The 19,374-nt window shown below is 45.6% G+C and overlaps 1 protein-coding gene across 1 annotated transcript; it reads left to right on the forward strand.

The window, feature by feature from the left end:
* Positions 1-494: 494 nt before the first annotated feature.
* Positions 495-18,378, forward strand: NOP9 (NOP9 nucleolar protein). Its single transcript, XM_032237915.1, has 11 exons — positions 495-596; positions 2,818-3,057; positions 4,293-4,700; positions 6,172-6,297; positions 7,423-7,564; positions 10,761-10,950; positions 13,562-13,702; positions 13,799-13,903; positions 14,929-15,162; positions 15,957-16,062; positions 17,985-18,378. The coding sequence occupies exons 2-11, from the start codon at positions 2,844-2,846 to the stop codon at positions 18,140-18,142; spliced, it is 1,824 nt and encodes a 607-aa protein (XP_032093806.1). The 5' UTR covers positions 495-596; positions 2,818-2,843; the 3' UTR covers positions 18,143-18,378.
* The last annotated feature ends 996 nt before the right edge of the window (positions 18,379-19,374 follow it).

A 19,374-nucleotide genomic window follows, 5' to 3' on the forward strand; every position in this document is an offset into this window, starting at 1 on the left:
CTATTCTCATTTTTTAATTCTATATTCTATTCTAATTCTGAATTCTACCCAATGCTATCCCTATCCCTGTTCTTGTCCTTTGGCTGGGGAAGATGGGTATGATACTCAATCCACTCCCACTTCGTGCAATGCTAGCACAGAGAATTCCAAGAAATCCCCCCCTCCCATTTTCCCCGTCTTCATTCGGTCATTCAAAAACCACCCGGACCTCCCCATTCACAAGGAATGAATGACTGAATGAATCAGTGACGCAATGAACGAACGAGCCAATGAGGCGAACGGAAGGGTGACGTCACGGGCGCAATGCTTTCTGGGAGGAGAGGCCGGCGCTGATGGCTCCGTCGGCGCGGGGGGGCAGGCCGGGAGGCAGCGTGGCAAAGCTGCTTCCGGGAGGAGGGGGCGTGGCCTACGAGAGTCCGGCGCAGGCGCGGAGGAGCCCGTCGGTCCGCGTGCTGCCCGGGCTTGCAAAAAAAAAAAAAAAAAAAGGGGGGGGGGTTGCCGCCGGGTGGGAGATGCGCGATCCTGTGATCGGTTTTGCACGCGATCCCGTTGCGATCCAGCAGGAGCAGAGGCAGCCAGCGCAGACTTTTGAGCCTGTAAGTGTCTGCAATATTCTGTTTCCCCCCCCCCCCGACTTCTCTTCCCTTCCCTGCAAGGTTGGGGGCTTCCCGGAGAATCCAGGCAGAAGTGCAACCGGTGAAGCGGCCAGGAGGTTTGAAGCAGCAGGGCCTCCTTGGGGGTGTCCCCCCCACTCTATCTCTCTCGTTGGCCGCGATTGGCTGCTTTTTGTGGCTGGGGGTGGATGCAGAAGGTCTGGGGTATTTTTTTGGGGGGTATTTTATGCCCTTTGACCCTTGGCAGGGGGTCAAGGGTCAAACCCTTGGCAGGGGGTCAAGGATCAAACCCTTGGCAGGGGGTCAAGGGTCAAACCCTTGGCAGCCTGAACTGGTTTTGGAATTTTGGAGGTTGCCTTTGAAGGGGAAAGCCCCCCCTCCCTCCCTTTACATTGATTTTATACTGTTATAGTGAAATTGTGCATTATAAATTGAACACACACATATGCACACACAACTTGCATTTTTTTACATGCTTTCAAACGGCTAGGTTGGCAGAAGTTGGGACAAGTCGCGGGAGCTCACTCCGTTAGACAGTGCTATCGACATATATACATATATACGTGTTGTATTTGTGCTGATAAATAAATAAAGGGAGACTAGTATAGATCTATTTCAAGCTATTTAGCTCTCATCAGCTAGCCATACCCTTACTGGGAATCGAACCTGGGCTGTATTACATCTTAGGCAGATGTGTTAACCATTAAGCCACAGAGTTCGACTCCTTATCAGCTAAATATATATATATATATATATGTGTGTGTGTGTGTGTGTGTGTGTGTGTGTGTGTGTGTGTGTGTGTCTCACAACCCCTGGTAAGCCCCAACTATGGGAGGAAGCTAACTGCCTCCAACATCTGTCAATCGGCTCGTCACAAGAGTCCATCATGACAGAAACCCAATATTTTTACTGTTGCCTTTTGTTATATTTGTGTTTTTATTTGTGCTGATAAATAAATAAAGGGAGACTAGTATAGATCTATTTCAAGAGCTAAATAGCTTGAAATAGATCTATACTAGTCTCCCTTTATTTATTTATCAGCACAAATAAAAACACACACACACATACATACATACATATATGCACATATACATATATACACACATACATGCACATTTTATGGTTATTAATTTAGGTGAAATGTTAATAAACATTGTAAGTCCATGTTACAATAATACAAATACAATAGCAGAGTTGGAAGGGACCTTGGAGGTCTTCTAGTCCAACCCCCTGCCTAGGCAGGAAACCGTATACCGTTTCAGACAAATGGCTCTCCAACATCTTCTTAAAGACTTCCAGTGTTGGGGCTTTCACAACTTCTGGAGGCAACTTCTGTTCCACTGATTCATTGTTCTCACTGTCAGGAAATTTCTCCTGAGTTCTAAGTTGCTTCTCTCCTTGATTAGTTTCCACCCATTGCTTCTTGTCCTACCCTCAGGAGCCTTGGAGAATAATTTGACTCCCTCTTCCTTGTGGCAACCCCTGAGATATTGGAAGACTCCTATCATGTCTCCCCTGGTCCTTCTTTCTATTAAACTAGACATATCCAGTTCCTGCAACCGTTCTTCCTATGTTTCAGCCTCCAGTCCCCTCATCCTCTTTGTTGCTCTTCTCTGCACTCTTTCTAGAGTCTCCACATCTTTTTCTACATCGTGGTGACCATGTTTGATATATCAAACTGCTAATACACCCTCAATCATTAGTCTTGACTAAACTGGCTAAATACATACAATGCATGCATACCATGAACCCATGTGAATGTAAGTATAGCATATTGTATAATGTTATCTGTATTAGATAAGGCTATATGGAAGGTAGGCCCCTATGACGTTGATCATGGGATGTATCAGAAATATCGACGTCCAAAATGTATTGCGTTGAGGTGTCAAACAAACACTTAACTTGCTCTTCCTTTTGCCCATTTCATCCTCACAACAGCCCTGTGAGGTGGGCTCAGCGAGATTGCCACTGCAAGAGGATTTTAACCTGTTTTTTTTTTCCCCCCTCCCTGGTCTTGTTAACAGCAAACGGACCTCCTGCTGAATATTTCCCATCCCTCTGCAACACCCTTGTTTTTAAATCTTTGTGTTTTATGTTTATTGCGTTAATATGTTTTTAAAATCCGTTTATTGAATTTATACGCTCGTGGCCCACAAAGTGACTCCTTTCCTTCTTGCTAATCTCCTCCATTTCCCCCTCGAAGGCTGGCAGGCGAAGCTGTTCAGAAGGATGGGACCCCCTGTCCACCGCCAGAAAACAGCGAAAAGCAGCCAAGAGCGGAAGAAAAAACGATGGGGCTCGCCTGTTGCTAAGCCTGGGAAAGGAGACCCCGAGGAGATCAAAGGAGGAGGAGGCGGTGTCAAATTGGAGCCGGCGGTGGCGGATTATTTCCGCCAGGCGCACGAAACCTTCAAGTCTGGTTTTGCCTCCGACGAGGAGAAAAGTAATTTTTTGGGTTTATTTTAGGGGAGACCCTAAAGCACTTTGTAGAAGAAATCCTCATGTTAACGACCGTAATGGACCCCGGCCCATCAGCGTCGCCAACGCGTGACGTTCGTAACTTGGGCCATCCATGTGACCGAGTCAATTTTAGGAGCTGATTTGCTGTGGTCGTTAAGTGAATCCGTGGGGTCGCTATGAGCTGGTCCGACCATGGCGGTAAAATGAGGGCGTGTGATTTATAAGCAATCAAATGGGCAAGTGGCGGTAATTGTCATGTGACCACGAGGGGCAGCCATTGGACCTTCCAATATGGGGCATAACTATCCCCATGGAAGTCTGCTATAACTTCAAACGGTGGGTAAGTAATCGGTCATAAAATGAGGAGTACCAGGCCACAATCTGGTCCATTGGAATTCAGTAATCTGGGAAGATGGGAGGTGTTGCAAGGAATTCTGGGAATTGACGTCTACCCATCTTCGGCTCTCCCAAGGCTGAGAAACCCTGAACCAAATGGTACAGGCGGTCCTTGACTTACAACGGTTCATTTAGCGACCATCCGAAAGACTGAAAAGGCGATTTACTGCTGCTCCTCACACTTACGACTGTTGTGTGGCATTCCCACCATCCCACCATGATCAAAATTTGAGAGTTTGCCAACTGTCATGTACAGCTAGTCCTCAACATACGACCACAGTTGAGTCCCAAATTTCTGTTATTAAGGGAGACATTTGTGAAAGGAGCTTTGTCTCCTTTTACAACCGTTTTCGCCACCATTAAGTGCATCACTGGAGTTGATCAGTTAGTCACGTGGTTGTGGGACGCCGTCATAAATACAAGTCAGTTGCACGCATGATCACACGATCACGGGGAGGCTGCTAAGGTCTTAACTGAAAAACGGGCATAAATTGCTTTTTCCAGCGCCGTTGTAACGTGAACGGTCACTAAACAGAAGTGTTGTAAGTCGAGGACTATCGGATTGAGCATCCTGCGATCGGCATTTGCGGCCTTCCCAGATGGCTTCTGATGAGTAAAATCAATGGGAGAAAAGCCGGATTTGCTTAATGACTGCATGTTTCACTTAACGACTTTGATGATTCGCTTAACAACCCTGACGAAAAAGTTTGCAAAATGGCAACCATTTTGTCACAATCACCCTATTCGCAAGGGAAACTGTGCTCCCACTTGTGGTCGTAAGTCGAGGACTCCCGTTAATGGCCGTTATGTTGTCCCCCACAGGTCTGTTTGTGAGCAACGTCCTGACGGAGGCCACGGATGTGGCGCTGCCGCTGGCTCTGGATGCCTCCGGGTCGCTGTTCCTCCAGGCGCTGCTGCCGTCCGCCTCGGGGGCCAGCTTGGAGCCTCTACTCCGGGCGCTCCTCCCCTCTCTGCGCCCGGTCGCCTGCCACCCCTGCGGCGCCCACATCCTGGAAGCGGCCCTGTGGAGGGCCCCCCTGCTGATTTCGGGAGGGGACGAGGAGGCCCAGGCGCTGGAAGAGCTCCTCCTGGATCTGGGGAAGGGTCTTCGGGACGAGCTGGCGACTTTCGCACTGGACGCCCATGCCAGCTTTGTGGTGCGGACTCTGCTGCAGGTCCTGGGAGGGGCCCGCGTCGGGTCGGACGGGGGACGGGGGCTCCCGGGCTCAGGTGAGTCACGGCCATTGAGCGCGTCCCCTATCTTGGGATGGGAGTTTGGGGAGGGGGTGGAAGCCATTGCCCACTTGCCCATCGGTTGAGATCCAGTGTGGGAGAACGATGAGACCTGGGTTAATGCCCCCCCCCCCGTGCCCCCCTCCCCTGGCATGTTCCTTGATTTTTATTTTATTGTGTTTTTGTTTTGTTTTATTATTTTTTTATTTTATTTTTTATTTATTGCATTATTTTATTCATTTTATTATTTATGATTTTATTCATTTTTGTTTTTATTCGTTTTATTATTTTATTCATTTTATTCATTTTTATTCATTTTATTCTTTTTTATTTTATTTTACCTTTTTTATTTACTTCATTTTATTTTGCTTCTTTTATTTATTGTTTAATTTAATTTATTGTTGTATGTTTTGTTTTGTTTATTTTATTTTGTTGTTTTTTCTTTTTTATTATTTTTTATTATTTTTTGTTTATTTCATTGTATTTTATTATTTTTTATTTTATTTTCCTTATTTTTTATTTATTTTATTTTTTATTTTATTTTGTTTATTTCATTTTATTTTCCTTATTTATTTTTGTTTTATTTATAGTTATGTTTTGTTTTATTTTATATTTTCTTTATTATTTTTAATATTATGTTTTATTTATGTTTTTTTATTTATTTATTTAGCTTATTTTATTTTTTATTTTACTTATTTTTTTTTTAATTATAGCTATTTTTTGTTTTATTCATTTATTTTATATTTTCTTTATTATTTTTAATCTTGTTTTATTTATGTTTTGTTTTTTATTTTTATTTATTTAGCTTATTTTTTTATTTTACTTATTTTTGTTTTATTTATAGTTATTTTTTGTTTTATTCATTTATTTTATATTTTCTTTATTATTTTTAATTTTATGTTTTGTTTTTTTAATTTATTTATTTTTTATTTTGTTTATTTTTATATTTTAATAAATTTTGGTTTTTTATTTATTATTATTATTTAGTATATTATTTTATTTTTTTCTTTTAATTTTGATTTCATTGATTTTGTTTTATTTTATTCATTTTATTGTTTTCTTTTAATTTTGATTTCATTGATTTTGTTTTATTTTACTTATTTTATTTTTTATTATTGTTTTATTTTTAAAATATTTTTATATTACATTATTTAATTTTAATTTATTTGTATTATTTTACTTTGTTTTATTTTTATTTTATTTTATTTATTTGTATCCCACCTTTATTATATTTACAAATAACTCCGCATTTGAAATCCTCAACTCAATGTATGATGTCCTCAACCTGTGGATTTCAACTCCCAGAATTCCTCAACCAGCCAAGTCTTAAAGTTGCCAAGATTGTTGGATACCCTGGTTAATGCCATATTTTGCCAGGGGTTTAGACCAAGTTAATCTTTTCCTTGCAGGAAAATCAGGGCGTCTAATTCACCCCTTCCCCTTTTCTGCCCCCTTTCCACCATCTTAGGGTCTCTTCGTCCCCAGGCCAAGAGTTCGAAGGTGGGGAGTGAAGGACCAGCGGTATTCGAAGTCCCCGCCAGTTTCCTTTCCCTCCTACGGGAATTCAAAGGCTGCTTCCAGGAGCAAATTGCAGGTGAGATGCTGCCATCTGCTGGGCAGGTGGAGGAACGGCAGTCTTGCACTGCTTTCCAGCGAATACAGACAGTCCTTATTTAACAACAGCAAGCGAGCGTGGAATTTCCGCGATAAGTAGTTGAAGTTGTTTTGCGGGTCTCCATAGGAGCTGACTCAATTTTACGGCCATTTTTATGACAATCAAATGACTCACGGCCGTCGTTAAGTGAATCAGGTGGTCGCTGAGTGAATCCCTTTTATGAATGGGTGTTTTTTGCTGCACTCTAGCAAAAAATGTTGCAAATTGGGATCACGGGACTCGGACTTTGCTAGCCGTTGTAAATATGAACTGGTTGCATGCCTGAAATGGGGGACAGTCATAACTTTGAGGATGGGTTGTAAGTACCTTTTATGGGGTCGGTTACTGTGATCACATAACCACAGGGTTGGGGGTGGCAGTCATAAATTTGAGGTCTTAGTATTTTTTTATGGATCTGTCGTAACTTGAAAAAGTCATTAAGGGAATGGTCATTAAGTGAGGAGAACCTGTATGCCTGTGAATGGGAAAGTGTGAGCTTGGGAAGGTCATATATAGAGGTGGAGCTTTTGCCTCACAATCAGGAGGCTGTGAATTCGATCCTCTGGGCACGATGAGAATATATCTACTGAACAAAACTCCGCATTGGCAACAGGGAAAAGCATCCGGCCATTAAAAACACTCTGGTGCCTCCATTCAGTTGCCCAGACTTCACTCAGCAAGGGATTCTGGAGTCGTTAAAATATGATGATGATACATTTATATATATCCTTCCTTTATATACCCTTTCTGATCTGACTTTAACCAAGATCCTACCTTTAACCAAGATCCTACCTTTAACCTACCTTTAACCAAGGAGCCAAGGTGGCGCAGTGGTTAAATGCAGCACTGCAGGCTACTGCTAGATCAGCAGTTCAGCGGTTCAAATCTCACCGGCTCAGGGTTGACTCAGCCTTCCATCCTTCCGAGGTGGGTAAAATTAGGACCCAGATTGTTGGGGGCAATATGCTGACTCTCTGTAAACCGCTTAGAGAGGGCTGAAAGCCCTATGAAGCGGTATATAAGTCTACTGCTATTGCTATTAAACTAAACCTGTTTTCCCTCTAGATTTCATCACCAACAAATGTTTCAGCCTCTGCCTGCAGGTGGCGCTGGAGATCCTGCACAGGAAGCTGCCTGAAGAGTGTGCTGAGCTCTGCCGGTCCTTGATTGGCTACCTGAGCAGCTGTAACCCGGCTGCTGAGCAAAGGTAGGCAGTTGGATTGGTAGGAATGGTTTGGGGAGGCGGGGATTGGTGGGAGGAGTCACTGCAAAAGGCTGGCTGGGGAATTCTGGGAGTTGAAGTCCATCTGCCTTTACAGTGGTGAACTGCAGGTGGCCTTACAAAAGTCCATTTAGTGACCATTTAAATTTGCAACGGCACTGAAAAAAAGTGACTTAGGACTGTTGTTCACACTTAACGACCATTGTAGCATCCCTGTGGTCACGATCAAAATTCTTGGCAACTGACTCATTTTTATGACGATTGCAGTGTCCAGGGGTTGTGTAACCTGACAAGCCAAGTCAACGGGGAAATTAGATTCACTTAACAACCGTGTCACTAAACAGCTGCAGTGGTTCGCTTAACAACTGTGGCGAGAAAGGTCGTAAAATGGGGCAAAACTCACCTAAAATGTTTCACTTAGCGACATAAATTTGGATCTCACTTGTGGCCGTAACTCGAGGATTACCCATATAAGAAATATTGTATTAGCGAGCCCCACATTCTCGACACAACTTAGCATTAAAACCTTCGACTTAAGACAATTCAATTAGCAATCGTTCGAGGGTTACAAAGAATGAAAAAACCGACTTACGACCAGTCCTCGCACTTGTGACCCTTCCAGCATCCACACAGTAACACGATCAAATTTGATCCCAGGGTCACGCGATCACCATTTCAGACCTTCCCAGCCGCCTTCTGACTAGCAAAGTCCATTTAGGAAGCCGGATTCGCTTAACGACCTCCCGATTCGCTTAACGATGGCAGCGATTTGCTGAACTGCCTTGGGGGAAAGTTCTTAAAAATCCCGCCTTGTTTAGCCATGGAAATTCTGCGAGTTGTGGTCAGTTGAGGTGAGGAATGGCCAAAAGCGAAGAGGAGCTAAAGAGCCTCTTGACGCGGGTGACGGAGGAGAGTGCAAAAGTGGGCTTGAAACTCAACAGGAAGGAAACTAAGATCATGGCATCTGGCCCTCTCAATTCCTGGCAAATAGATGGGGGAAGAAATGGAGGTAGTGACAGATTTTCCTGGGCTCCAAACCGATCGCCGGAGTGTTGGAGCTATGGGTTATAAGCAGGGAAAGTTCTCCCATATGTGGTGGACCTGCCCTGAAGTTGGAAAATATTGGCGCAAGATAAGGAAATGGCTGGAAGAGATAATTGAGCGAAGGATAGAGCTGAAGCCGGAATTGTTTCTCCTGGGAATCTTTGATGGGGAAATGGAGGGAAAAAAATTATAATATATAATATTACACGTATTAAAATTGTACGAGCATAGAACTGGAAACAAATAGATATCTCCCCAGAGCCGATTATAAGGGTTCACGGACAAATGCGCGCTCGACAAAAGCGCGCCAACAAAACCGCTGGGGAAAAAACGTGAGTTCGAAATTGCGCCGACGAATGAGCGCAGAAGCGCGCCGACAACAGCGCGCCGACAGAAGCGCACTCTAAACCTAACACTAACACTAATCCTAATCCTTACCTTAACCATAATCGCGCTTCTGTCGGCACTCTTTTGTCGACGCGCCTTTATGGGCGCGCTGTCGACGTGGTTTTATCGCTGCATTTTTGTCGGGCGCGCTGTTGTCGGGCGCACATTTGTTGGGTCACGGATTATAACAAGGAAAATCTATGAATGTGCAGAAATGGATAGACTGTCTACGGAAATGAAGGAGAAGGAAGAAATGGAGTATTATCAAATTTGGAATACCGTATTTTTCGGAGTATAAGACGCACCTTTTTCCCTCAAAAAAGAGGCTGAAAATCTGGGTGCGTCTTATACACTGAATACAGCATTTTTTGCCTCCCGAAACCCCGTCCCTTCACCAAAATGGCCGTGCATTGCCTTTAGGAGGCTTGCGGGGTGCTCCAGGGGGGGCTGGGGAGGGCAGAAATGAGCGAAAAATGGGCCGTTATTTGCTCATTTTTGCCCCCCCCCCCCCCGAGCACTTTACAAGCCTCCTACAGGCTATTCATGCCCTTTTTTTGAAAAAAAAAATAATAATTTTGAAGAGGCGAATTTTTAAAAAAAAGTTTTTGCATTGTGCAGATCTCCCAAAAAACGGCCCGTTTTTGCAAAAAGAGGGCCCGTTTTTGCAAAAAACGGCCCGTTTTGGGGAGATCTGCACAATGCAAAACCTTTTTTTAAAAAAATTCACCTCTTCAAAATCTTGGTGCGTCTTACACTCTGAAAAATACGGTAGATGGTACTCCTGGCTTGAGAGTAAACTTAAAACTTAAGGTGTAAAGGGTAAAAGTATAATATATAGAGAGTATTTCAATAAAGGCCATAGCTTAGGATAGTGATATAGAGATAGGATTTTTTGCAAATAGGATTGAGACGGAAAATATGTATACCGATATGGAAAAGCTGTCACAAGTGAAATTGTGTATGTGTGTGTGTGTGTGTGGGGGGTTAAATGTCGGAAAATGTAATAAATACCATTTTAAAAATCAAATACTTTGGCCACCTAATGAGAAGGAAGGACTCCCTGGAGAAGAGCCTAATGCTGGGAAATATTGAGGGCGGAAGAAGAGGGGACGACAGAGAAGGAGGTGGCTGGATGGGTTCACCGACAAATGCGCGCTGGACAAAAGCGCGCCGATGAAATTGCGGGGAAAAAAACCACGAGTTTGAAATCACGCCGACGAATGAGCACAGAAGCGCACCGACAACAGCGCGCCAACAGAAGCGCGCTCTAAACCTAACCCTAAAGGTAACCCTAAACCTAATCCTGAACCTAACCCTTACCCTTATCCTAACCCTTACCTTAACCGTAATCGCGCTTCTGTCGCCACCCTTTTGTCGCCACGGCTTTGTGGGCGCGCTGTCGATGTCACAGTTTTATCGCCACGGTTTTGTCGGCGTGCTGTTGTCGGGCGTGCATTTGTCAGGTCACGGGCTGGATGGAGTCACCGAAGCAGCCGGCGTGAGCTTCAGTGGACTCCGGAGGATGGTAGAGGACAGGAAGGCCTGGAGGAACGTTGTCCATGGGGTCGCGATGGGTCGGACACAACTAACAACAACAAAAAATTGAGGAAAATCCTTGCGTTTTTAGCTTTTTTCTACCCATTGCGTTGGCTTTGGAGATTTCCAGCAAGTGTGATTGTGCGTGACGGCAATGGAAGTGCATTCCTGCCCTTGTCTTCTTGTCCCCCCCCCCGTCGTCCCCCCCGCTCAGCAGCCTCCTGGTGTTCCTGAAGGACGCGACCTGCAGCCGGGTACTGGACAAGGTGTTGGAGGTGTCGGATGCGAAGGTGCTGCGCTCCTTCTACAAGGCTCACGTGAAGGGACAGCTGCGCGCCTTGTCAGCTCACAAAGTGGCCAACTTCACTTTGCAACGGCTCATCCAGGCCGCCTCGCGGAAACTGGTAAGGGGTGTGTGTGTTTGTGTGTGTGTGGGGCTCCCAGCTGGCTTAAAGCGGGGTGTCGATTTTTGGTTGCGCTTGAAAAGCTAAGAAGGGACAGACCTGGTTAAGGCTTCGAAGGGGCAGGGAGAGATTTTGGTTCCTCCGTCAGGAATGGTGGAAGGGACTGGTATGGCCGCAGGCTAGAAGCCAGGAGATGGTGAGTTCTAGTTTGGTTCAGGCGTGGAAGCTGGCTGGGTGGCTTTGGGCCAATCACTGGGAGATGGGGAGTTCTAGTCCCATCCTAGTTGTGGAAAACTAGTTCGGTGATCATGGGCACTAGGAGACGGTGAGTTCTAGTTCTGACTTAGGTATGAAAGCTGGCTAGGTGACTGTAGGCCAATCACTAGGAGTTGGTGAGTTCTAGTCTTACCCTAGTCATGAAAGCTGGCTAGGAGATGGTGAGTTCTAGTTCTGCCTTACGTATGAAAGCTGGCTGGGTGACTGGATCAATCACTAGGAGACGGTGAGTTCTAGTTCTGCCTTAGGTATGAAAGCTGGCTGGGTGACTGGATCAATCACTAGGAGACGGTGAGTTCTAGTCCCACCTTAGGTATGAAAGCTGGGCTGTGTGACTTTGGGCCAATCACCAGGAGATGGGGAGTTCTAGTCCGAACCTATCATGGAAACTAGTTGAGTGATTATGGGTCAATCTCTAGGACACGGTGAATTCTAGTCCCACCTTAAGTATGAAAGCTGACTGGGTGACTGTGGAACAAACACTAGGAGACAGTGAGTTCTAGTCCCACCTTGGTATGAAAGCAGCTGGGTAACTTTGACCCCAAGTATGCAAAGGATTCCTCAAAGTTCCAATTTATTAAGACAGACATGTTGGCACATCTGTGAAAACCCGAATCTGAAAGCTTCCCGGGTTTTCCCACCCAGTTGAAAGTTCATGATCTTGCCCCCACACCCACAAGTCCATCCCATGGTCCCATCATCCACTGCCACGCTGGCAGCTTCCACCCATCCAGTTCCGGTCAGGTGCAGAGGTGTAGAGAACAAGATATGACCTTGGTTTCTAGTCGGTCTCCGTCCGTTATTGTGGGGGAAATAGGAGGAGGGAGGAATATGTGATAGTTTCACTATCAGCGCATGAGAGTTCATGGTAAGAAGGTCAGCCAATGAATGAGCATAGCAACTAAGTCAGCCAATGAGGGCCGTTTGGAAGCTGAAACAGTATTTTCTGTGTGAGCAACAAGGAGACAGCAAGGAGCCTGGGCGTGGCTTAGCTCAACCGCTGTGCTGAGCTCTGAAACTGAAACTTACGTTTTGCTTGCATTTACTCTCACATTGGAAAACCTGCTTTTGGTATTGTATATTTACTTCATGTGCTATATGATATGTAAAGAGAAGTGATTGAATCCTGCTAAAGATAAACTACCGTATTTTTCGGAGTATAAGATGCAGCCTTTCCCCCCTAAAAGAGGGTGAAAATTTGGGTGCGTCTTATACACTGAATGTAGCCCGACCCACCCACCAGCCCCCCGCCCTTTGGCCTCTGCCTCCCAGCAATTTACCTCTTTGCAGCAAACGGGGAGCTTGCGGAGGCTTCAATAGGCTATAACAATCCCTGCAGCCTGAAACAGCTGATGATCGGGAGAAATTGAAAGTGAGAGGCAAATTGCTGGGAGGCAGAGACAGATTTTTTTTTTCCTTGTGCTAATCAGGCTGTTCGGCGCAAGGAGGTAAGTCAATAACTATAAATGCCTATAGAAGGTTCAAATTATTAGCCTTATTTTTTAAAGACAGCTTTATTCTTATTCTACACAACTTAACCAAATGAAGAAGCTTTTAAAAATCCTGCAAATGCTTGATCTGAAGAGGTCCAGTGCTATTATTTTGAAAAGTGCTATTCTTTTAAATAGCAGGGAAAACCGTATTTTTCGGAGTATAAGGCGCACCCTTTTTCCTCAAAAAAGAGGCTGAAAATCTGGGTGCGTCTTATACATTGAATACAGCATTTTTTTGCCTCCCGAAGCCCCGCCCCTTCACCAAAATGGCTGTGCATACCCTTATGGAGGCTTTCAGAGAGCTCCTGCAGCTACTCTCTCCCTCCCTCTCTCTCTCTCTCTCTCTCCCTACCTACCTACCTACCTACCTACCATATTTCTCTCTCTTTCTCTCCCTCTCTATCCCTCTATCTACCTACCTACTTTTTTAAAAAAAATTGCCTCTTCAAAGCCTTGGTGCGTCTTATACTCTGAAAAATGCGGTAACTATACTTCCAGAAAGCACATCAATTTTAACAGCATCTGTACAAGTATAGTCTGAAATATAACACTACACACAATGTATATTGTCTGTACTGTTTGCTGTTTGTTGCAAGGTGGCAAATTGCTGGGAGGCAGAGGGAGTTATTTTTCCCTTGCTTTTTCCTCCCCAAAAGCTAGGTGTGTCTTACACTTTGGAGCGTCTTATACGCTGAAAAATACGGTATACAGTAATGATCCCTGAACGGCTAGCGATCTGATAGGAACCGTTGCAGATCAATCAAACAGATCCCTGTCGGTCTAGAAGGGGAAAGGGGCCCTTCTCTTAGGAGGGTCTTCTCATGTATATCCTATCTCCCCAGCTGGGACGGCTTTTTCAGGAGCTGGGCCCCGGCTTGGAACAAATCTTGGCCCTGGAGCATCTCGGCATCGTCACGGCGCTCCTCGGTGCCTGCCGGAAACGCGGCGCCCACCAGCCGGAGGTGTTGCAGCTCCTCTTGGAGGTAACCAAACTTTTCTTGGTTTTCTGGTTAGTTTTCTGCTTCGTCTTCTCCGGCAAATTGTTGAGCTGGGTGTTTTCTCCCCCCCCCCCTGCACAGGCCTTCCACTGTTGGGAGCCCCCTGCCCGCCAGCTGGCCTGTGCCCCCCTGCTCGCCTCCGTCCTGGCGTACGAGGTCTACTTTGGAGAGGAGGAGAAAGAGCAGGTAGGTGTGCTAACTAGAGGTAGCCCTCGACCTTACAACTGAAATCGAGCCCCAAATTTCTCATGACGAGTGAAAGAGTGTTATTAAGTGAGCTTTGCCCCATTTTACGACTTTGCTTGCCGCTGTGGTTAAGCGAATCGCTGCTGTTAAGTCAGTCACACGGTCGTTAAGCGAATCTGGCTCGCCCATGGATTTGGCTTGTCAGAAGGTCGCAAAAGGGGATCGCCTGACTCTAGCCATCAGAAATCGGAGTCCGTGGCCAAGCAAGCCCATGAGGAGGCTGCCACGGTCGTAAGTGCGAAAAACGGTCATACGTCACTTTCCCCAGTGTCCTTGAACAGTCATAACAGCTTTTGTAAGTCAAGGACGATCTTTGTTATCACATTGTGTGGCCTTTACTCAGCCTTCGTGCTGATCAGGTCCCCAAATCGGTCAAATTTTTCTGTCATAAGTCGCTTTTCCTAGTGTCTGGCAGTTCGTCAAGCGAGATAAGGTTCGTGTGGATAAATATTCCTCTGAAAGACTGTTTGCCAAGCCTTGGGGACCGTGAATGAAAGGAATTCCTCAGTTCTGCCAAGTGTTGCTTTGCCCTGTGTGTGAAAACTAGTTATCTGGCAGCTCTCCAAGCGAGATAAGGTTCGTGTGGATAAATATTCCTCTGAAAGACTGTTTGCCAAGCCTTGGGGACTGTGAATGAAAGGAATTCACAGTCGTGCCAAGTGTTGCCTTGCCCTGTGTGTGGAAACTAGTTATCTGGCAGCTCTCCAAGCGAGATAAGGTTCGTGTGGATAAACATTCCTTTTGAAAGACTGTTTGCCAAGCCTTGCGGAATCTGAATGAAAGGAATTCACAGTCGTGTAAATAAGAGAGATTTTGCCAGGATCAAGACTCTACTTCATGCTTATTGAGGAAGCCTAGGTTCAGAACACAAATTTGGCTGTCTCGGTCTTCTGGAATGGGGCCCCTCCCTCCTGGGAATCCAGACTTCATTCCGCCGCACCTGTCGGATTCTCTTTTTCCTCCAGGAAAGTGCGGCACCGCCGGCCCTGAGCGCCATCTCCTACCACGGCTCCCTGATATTGCAGCACCTCCTGCACTTCGCAGATCCTTCCCTCGTGCTGCGCAGCTTGGCCGCCATGCCGCCCACCGACCTGGTAACGTTGGCTTGCGATCCTTCCGGGAGCCACGTCTTCGATGCTCTCTTGGCCAGCCCCTCCGTCTCCGAAAAGCCCAGGCGGAAAGTGTTGCGCCAGCTGAAGGTAAGGCCCCCCCCGGGGTGGGGGGAGGGGAGGATTCTGCACTGGGCTTTTTGAGACTGCCGGTTAAGCTTGTTTAATAACGCCCACTCGTGTGCGTTTTGTTGCGTGGGATCAACCTGTTGTGGCCAGTCGGTGTCCAGCGGTGTTGGCCGCAGATTCGGAGAGTGAGGAGGTTGGGGAGGAACCTGGGCCAGTCCTGGAGTCTGGGGAAGGCTCGGACGAGGGCTCTGTGTCGGAAGCAGAGAGGGGGCCAGGGCCATCCGACAGTCATCGGCTGCCTTCGGAGTCAGACATCAGTGAGGCAGAAGTACAGCTGGAGCCTGTTTCCAGCGTGCGCATGCGCAGAGCTGCCAGACGAAGGGAACAGCTAAAGAACAGGGAGTAAGGCCACAGGTGGATGGTGAATGGCCCCTCCCATAGGACATAAAAGAGGAGCAAAAGGGGAGTGGAGTTTGCAGAAGACAATTAGTTTGCTTCATTGGTTTGGGACTCTCAGAGACTCCTTGCCAGGTTTTGCAGCTCTCGGCCTGGCTGCTCTCCAAGCCAGATGAGGTCTGTGACTGTAAATCCTCCTTTGAAAGACTTTGCTGGATGGGAAGGAGCAGAATTCACAGCCAATGAACGAAAGGGTTTTTTTTGTTGGGACCAGGAATTAGTTTTATGCTCTTGGGAAGCCTCGGTCAGAACACAGCCTTGCAGGGGTGTCATTACGGCCGTTATTTAAAGCAATTCCTGGATTTTAACAACCGTTCCATCTCTTCCTCCCCTTCCTGTTTTTTGCTTTGGATTCTCAGGGCCACTTCCTGTCCCTCGCCTGCTCCAAGCATGGCAGCCGGGTTCTGGATGCCATCTGGAGCCGAGCCAGCCTGCCAGCCAGACGGGAGCTGGCCCAAGAGCTGGGTAAGGAGCCTCTGTGCCCCCTTCCCTCCCTCCCTCCTTCCTTTTTCCTTCCTTCCTTCTTTCTCTCTTCCCTGCCTCCCTGAGGCGGCCCTGAGAAAAGTGAGTTACAACTAATCCTCACCCTTATTATCTTTCTTCTATTCCTTTCCTTTTTCTCTCTTCCTTTCCTTTCCTTTTCTCTATCTTCCTTTCCTTTTCCTATCTTTCTTCCTTTCCCTTTTCTCTCTTCTTTTCCCTTCCTTTTTTCTATCTTTCTTCCTTTTCCTATCTTCCTTTCCTTTTTCTCTCTTCCTCTCCTTTCCTTTTTTCTATCTTCCTTCCTTTTCCTTTTTCTTCCTTTCTCTCTCTTCCTTTCCCTTCCTTTTTCTATCTTCCTTTCCCTTCTTTTTTCTATCTTCCTTCCTTTTCCTTTCTTCCTTTTCCTTTTTCTATCTTCCTTTCCCTTCCTTTTTTCTATCTTCCTTCCTTTTCATATCTTGCTTTCCTTTTTCTCTCTTCCTTTCCTTATTTCTATTTTCCTTCCTTTTCCTATCTTCCTTTCCTTTTTCTATCTTCCTTTCCCGTCCTTTTTCTATCTTCCTTCCTTTTCCTTTTTCTTTCTTCTTTTCCCTTTCTTTTTTCTCTTCCTTCCTTTTCATATCTTGCTTTCCTTTTTCTCTCTACCTTTCCTTTCCTTATTTCAATCTTCCTTTTTCTTTTTTCTATCTTCCTTTCCTTTTTCTTTCTTCCTTTCCCTTCCTTTTTTCTATCTTCCTTCCTTTTCATATCTTGCTTTCCTTTTTCTCTCCTCCTTTCCCTTCCTTTTTTCTACCTTCCTTCCTTTTCCTACCTTTCTTTTTTCTATCTTCCTTTTCCTTTTTCTTTCTTCCTTTCCTTTTTTCCCTTTCCTTTCCTTTTCCTATCTTTCTTTCCTTTTTCTCTCTTCCTTTTCTTTTTCTCTCTTCCTTTTCTTTTTCTATCTTCTTTTCCTTTTTTATTTTCCTTTCCTTTTTCTTTCTTCCTTTTCTTTCCTTTTTCTATCTTTTTTCCTTTTTATATCTTTTCTTTTTTTCTTCCTTTCCTTTCCTTTTCTCTCTTTTTCTTTTTCCTTTCTTTTTCCTTTCCTTTTCCCTCCCCTTCCCATTCATTCCCTGTCCCGTCCCCCTCTTCCTTTTCCCCTTCGCTTCCCTTTCGTTCCTTTCCCCCTCCCCCTCTTCCTCTTCCCTATCCTTGGGGAACAGGGTCCCTATATCCCTGGATGTATTTTTATGGGGTTCCAAACTTGCCTTCTTAAGCGTAGTGGAAGGGGTTCATTCAATTAAAGACATGCTCCAAGTAATGAATCCATCGCAAGCAAGACTCCGAGGCGGGTAAATTCTTCAAAGATTACTTTTATTAGGAATTATCCTATTGGCACTTATCTGGTGAAAACCGACTCTGAGGGTCTCCCGCAGTTTTCACCAAAATTAAAAGTGAAAGTTTTTTCACTTTTTCAAAACAATCAGTCACATGGTCCAATCACGGTTCGGTTTGGTTGCCTGGTGACATCACTCCGCCTTCTTCCGACCAGGTGTGAGAATGTCCTTGATTCTCAAGAGAAAATATATTGTTTTGGCTACAAAAATCCCTCTATCTCAAATCCCTCCTCCCTATCCCTCAGCTCCAGTGTGGCAGCACTGAAGCGGCAAAAATGGCTTCACTCAGGTCAGCTTCAGGGTTGCCACCATGTTTCTCAACCTTGGGCTCTAAGATGTTTGGACTTCAACTCCCAGAATTCCCTGGCCAGCATAGCTTAAAGGGCCCTGCCAGACTTCTGAAAGGGCCCATGGCCGAGATACACGGGAGTTAAAAAACATAGAAAGCTTCTCCGTTTTACAGAGACTTTTATTTGTGTCCTGAAGTCATTCCTCAAACTTATTCCCCCTTTCTCTCTCTCCTCCCAGCGGCGCACGAACCCCAGCTACGACACGACCCCTTCGGCCACCACCTTGTCCGTAACTTTGCCTTGACCCATTTCCTCAAACGCCGACGGGACTGGGACAGCCACCAGCAAGCAGAGAAGAAGCGGAGGGATCTATTTGCCGAGTTCCTGGAGGATTGAACCCGTGGGGTTGGTCGGCCAAAGATGGGATTTTATTTTATTTTTTGGGGTCGACCGATGGCATCAAGAGGACTAGCTCCTTAAGCGGGCTTTGTGTTTCACACCCCACCCAAATCTGCCCAGAAGTGCATTTGAAAATGCTCCTTCGCCCTCAGGAATGTGGGTAGGATAGGAATCGTTCCTGTCACTCTCGGACAGTTCATAATGGGAACTGAAGTCTGAAAGAAGGAAAGAAGAAAGGAGGGAGGAAGGGAGGAAAGAAAGAAGGAAGAGAGGAAAGGAAGAAATAAGGAAAGAAAGAAGAAAGGGAGGAAGGAAAGAAAGAAAGGAGGGAGGAAGGAAGGAAAGAAGGAAGGAAAGAAAAAGGAAAGAAAGGAGGGAGGAAGGAAAGAAAGAAGGGAGGAAAAAAAAAGGAAAAGAAAGGAGGGAGGAAGGAAAGAAAGAATGAAAGAAAGAAGAAAAGAGGGAGGGAGGAAAGAAAGAAAGAAATTAGAAAGGAAGGAGAAGGAAGGAGGAAAATAAAGATGGAAGAAAGGAAAAGAAGGATAAAAAAAGAAGGAAGGAAAGGAAAGAAAGAAGAGAGAAAAAGAAGGAAAAGAAAGAAAAAAGGGAGGAAAGAAGGAAGGAAAGACAGAAGGAAAGGAAGAAAAGAAAGAAGGAAAAAAGAAAGAAAGGAAAGAAAGAAGGAAAAAGAAAAGAAAAAGAAGGAAAGAAAGAAAGAAAGAAAGAAAGAACCTGTTTTAAAATCCGGGCACCGCCTTACTGGACTCTATTCTCAAATGGAAATTTATTTATATTTTTTTAGGTATTAAAAGGCAATCAATTCTTTGCAAATGGCTCTTGCTTTTGGGGCAGACGGACTGGCGGGACAATCTGCATTGGCCCACAGCTTCCTGTAACCTTGAAATGATGGTTTAAACCAGGGGTGTCAAACTCAAGGCCCGCGGGCCGGATCCGTCCCACGGGGCCATCCTGGCCTACCTAATGCGAAGTGGAAACATGCCAGCAGCTTGGGGAGTGGCGTCAAACTAGCCACGCCCACCCATTTGGCCACACCCACCCATTTAGCCAACCCCCCACCCACCCGCCCCAACCGAGGTCAACCACAGCCCTGATGCGGCCCTCAACGAAATTGAGTTTGACACGCCTGGTTTAAATCAAGGGGTCTTGTAACTTGGCAATTTTAAGACTTGTGGACTTCAACTCCCAGAATTCCTCAGCCAAGATGGCTG

The sequence above is a fragment of the Thamnophis elegans genome, chromosome Z (genome assembly GCF_009769535.1).
Source record: "Thamnophis elegans isolate rThaEle1 chromosome Z, rThaEle1.pri, whole genome shotgun sequence".
Taxonomy (NCBI): Eukaryota; Metazoa; Chordata; class Lepidosauria; order Squamata; family Colubridae; genus Thamnophis; species Thamnophis elegans.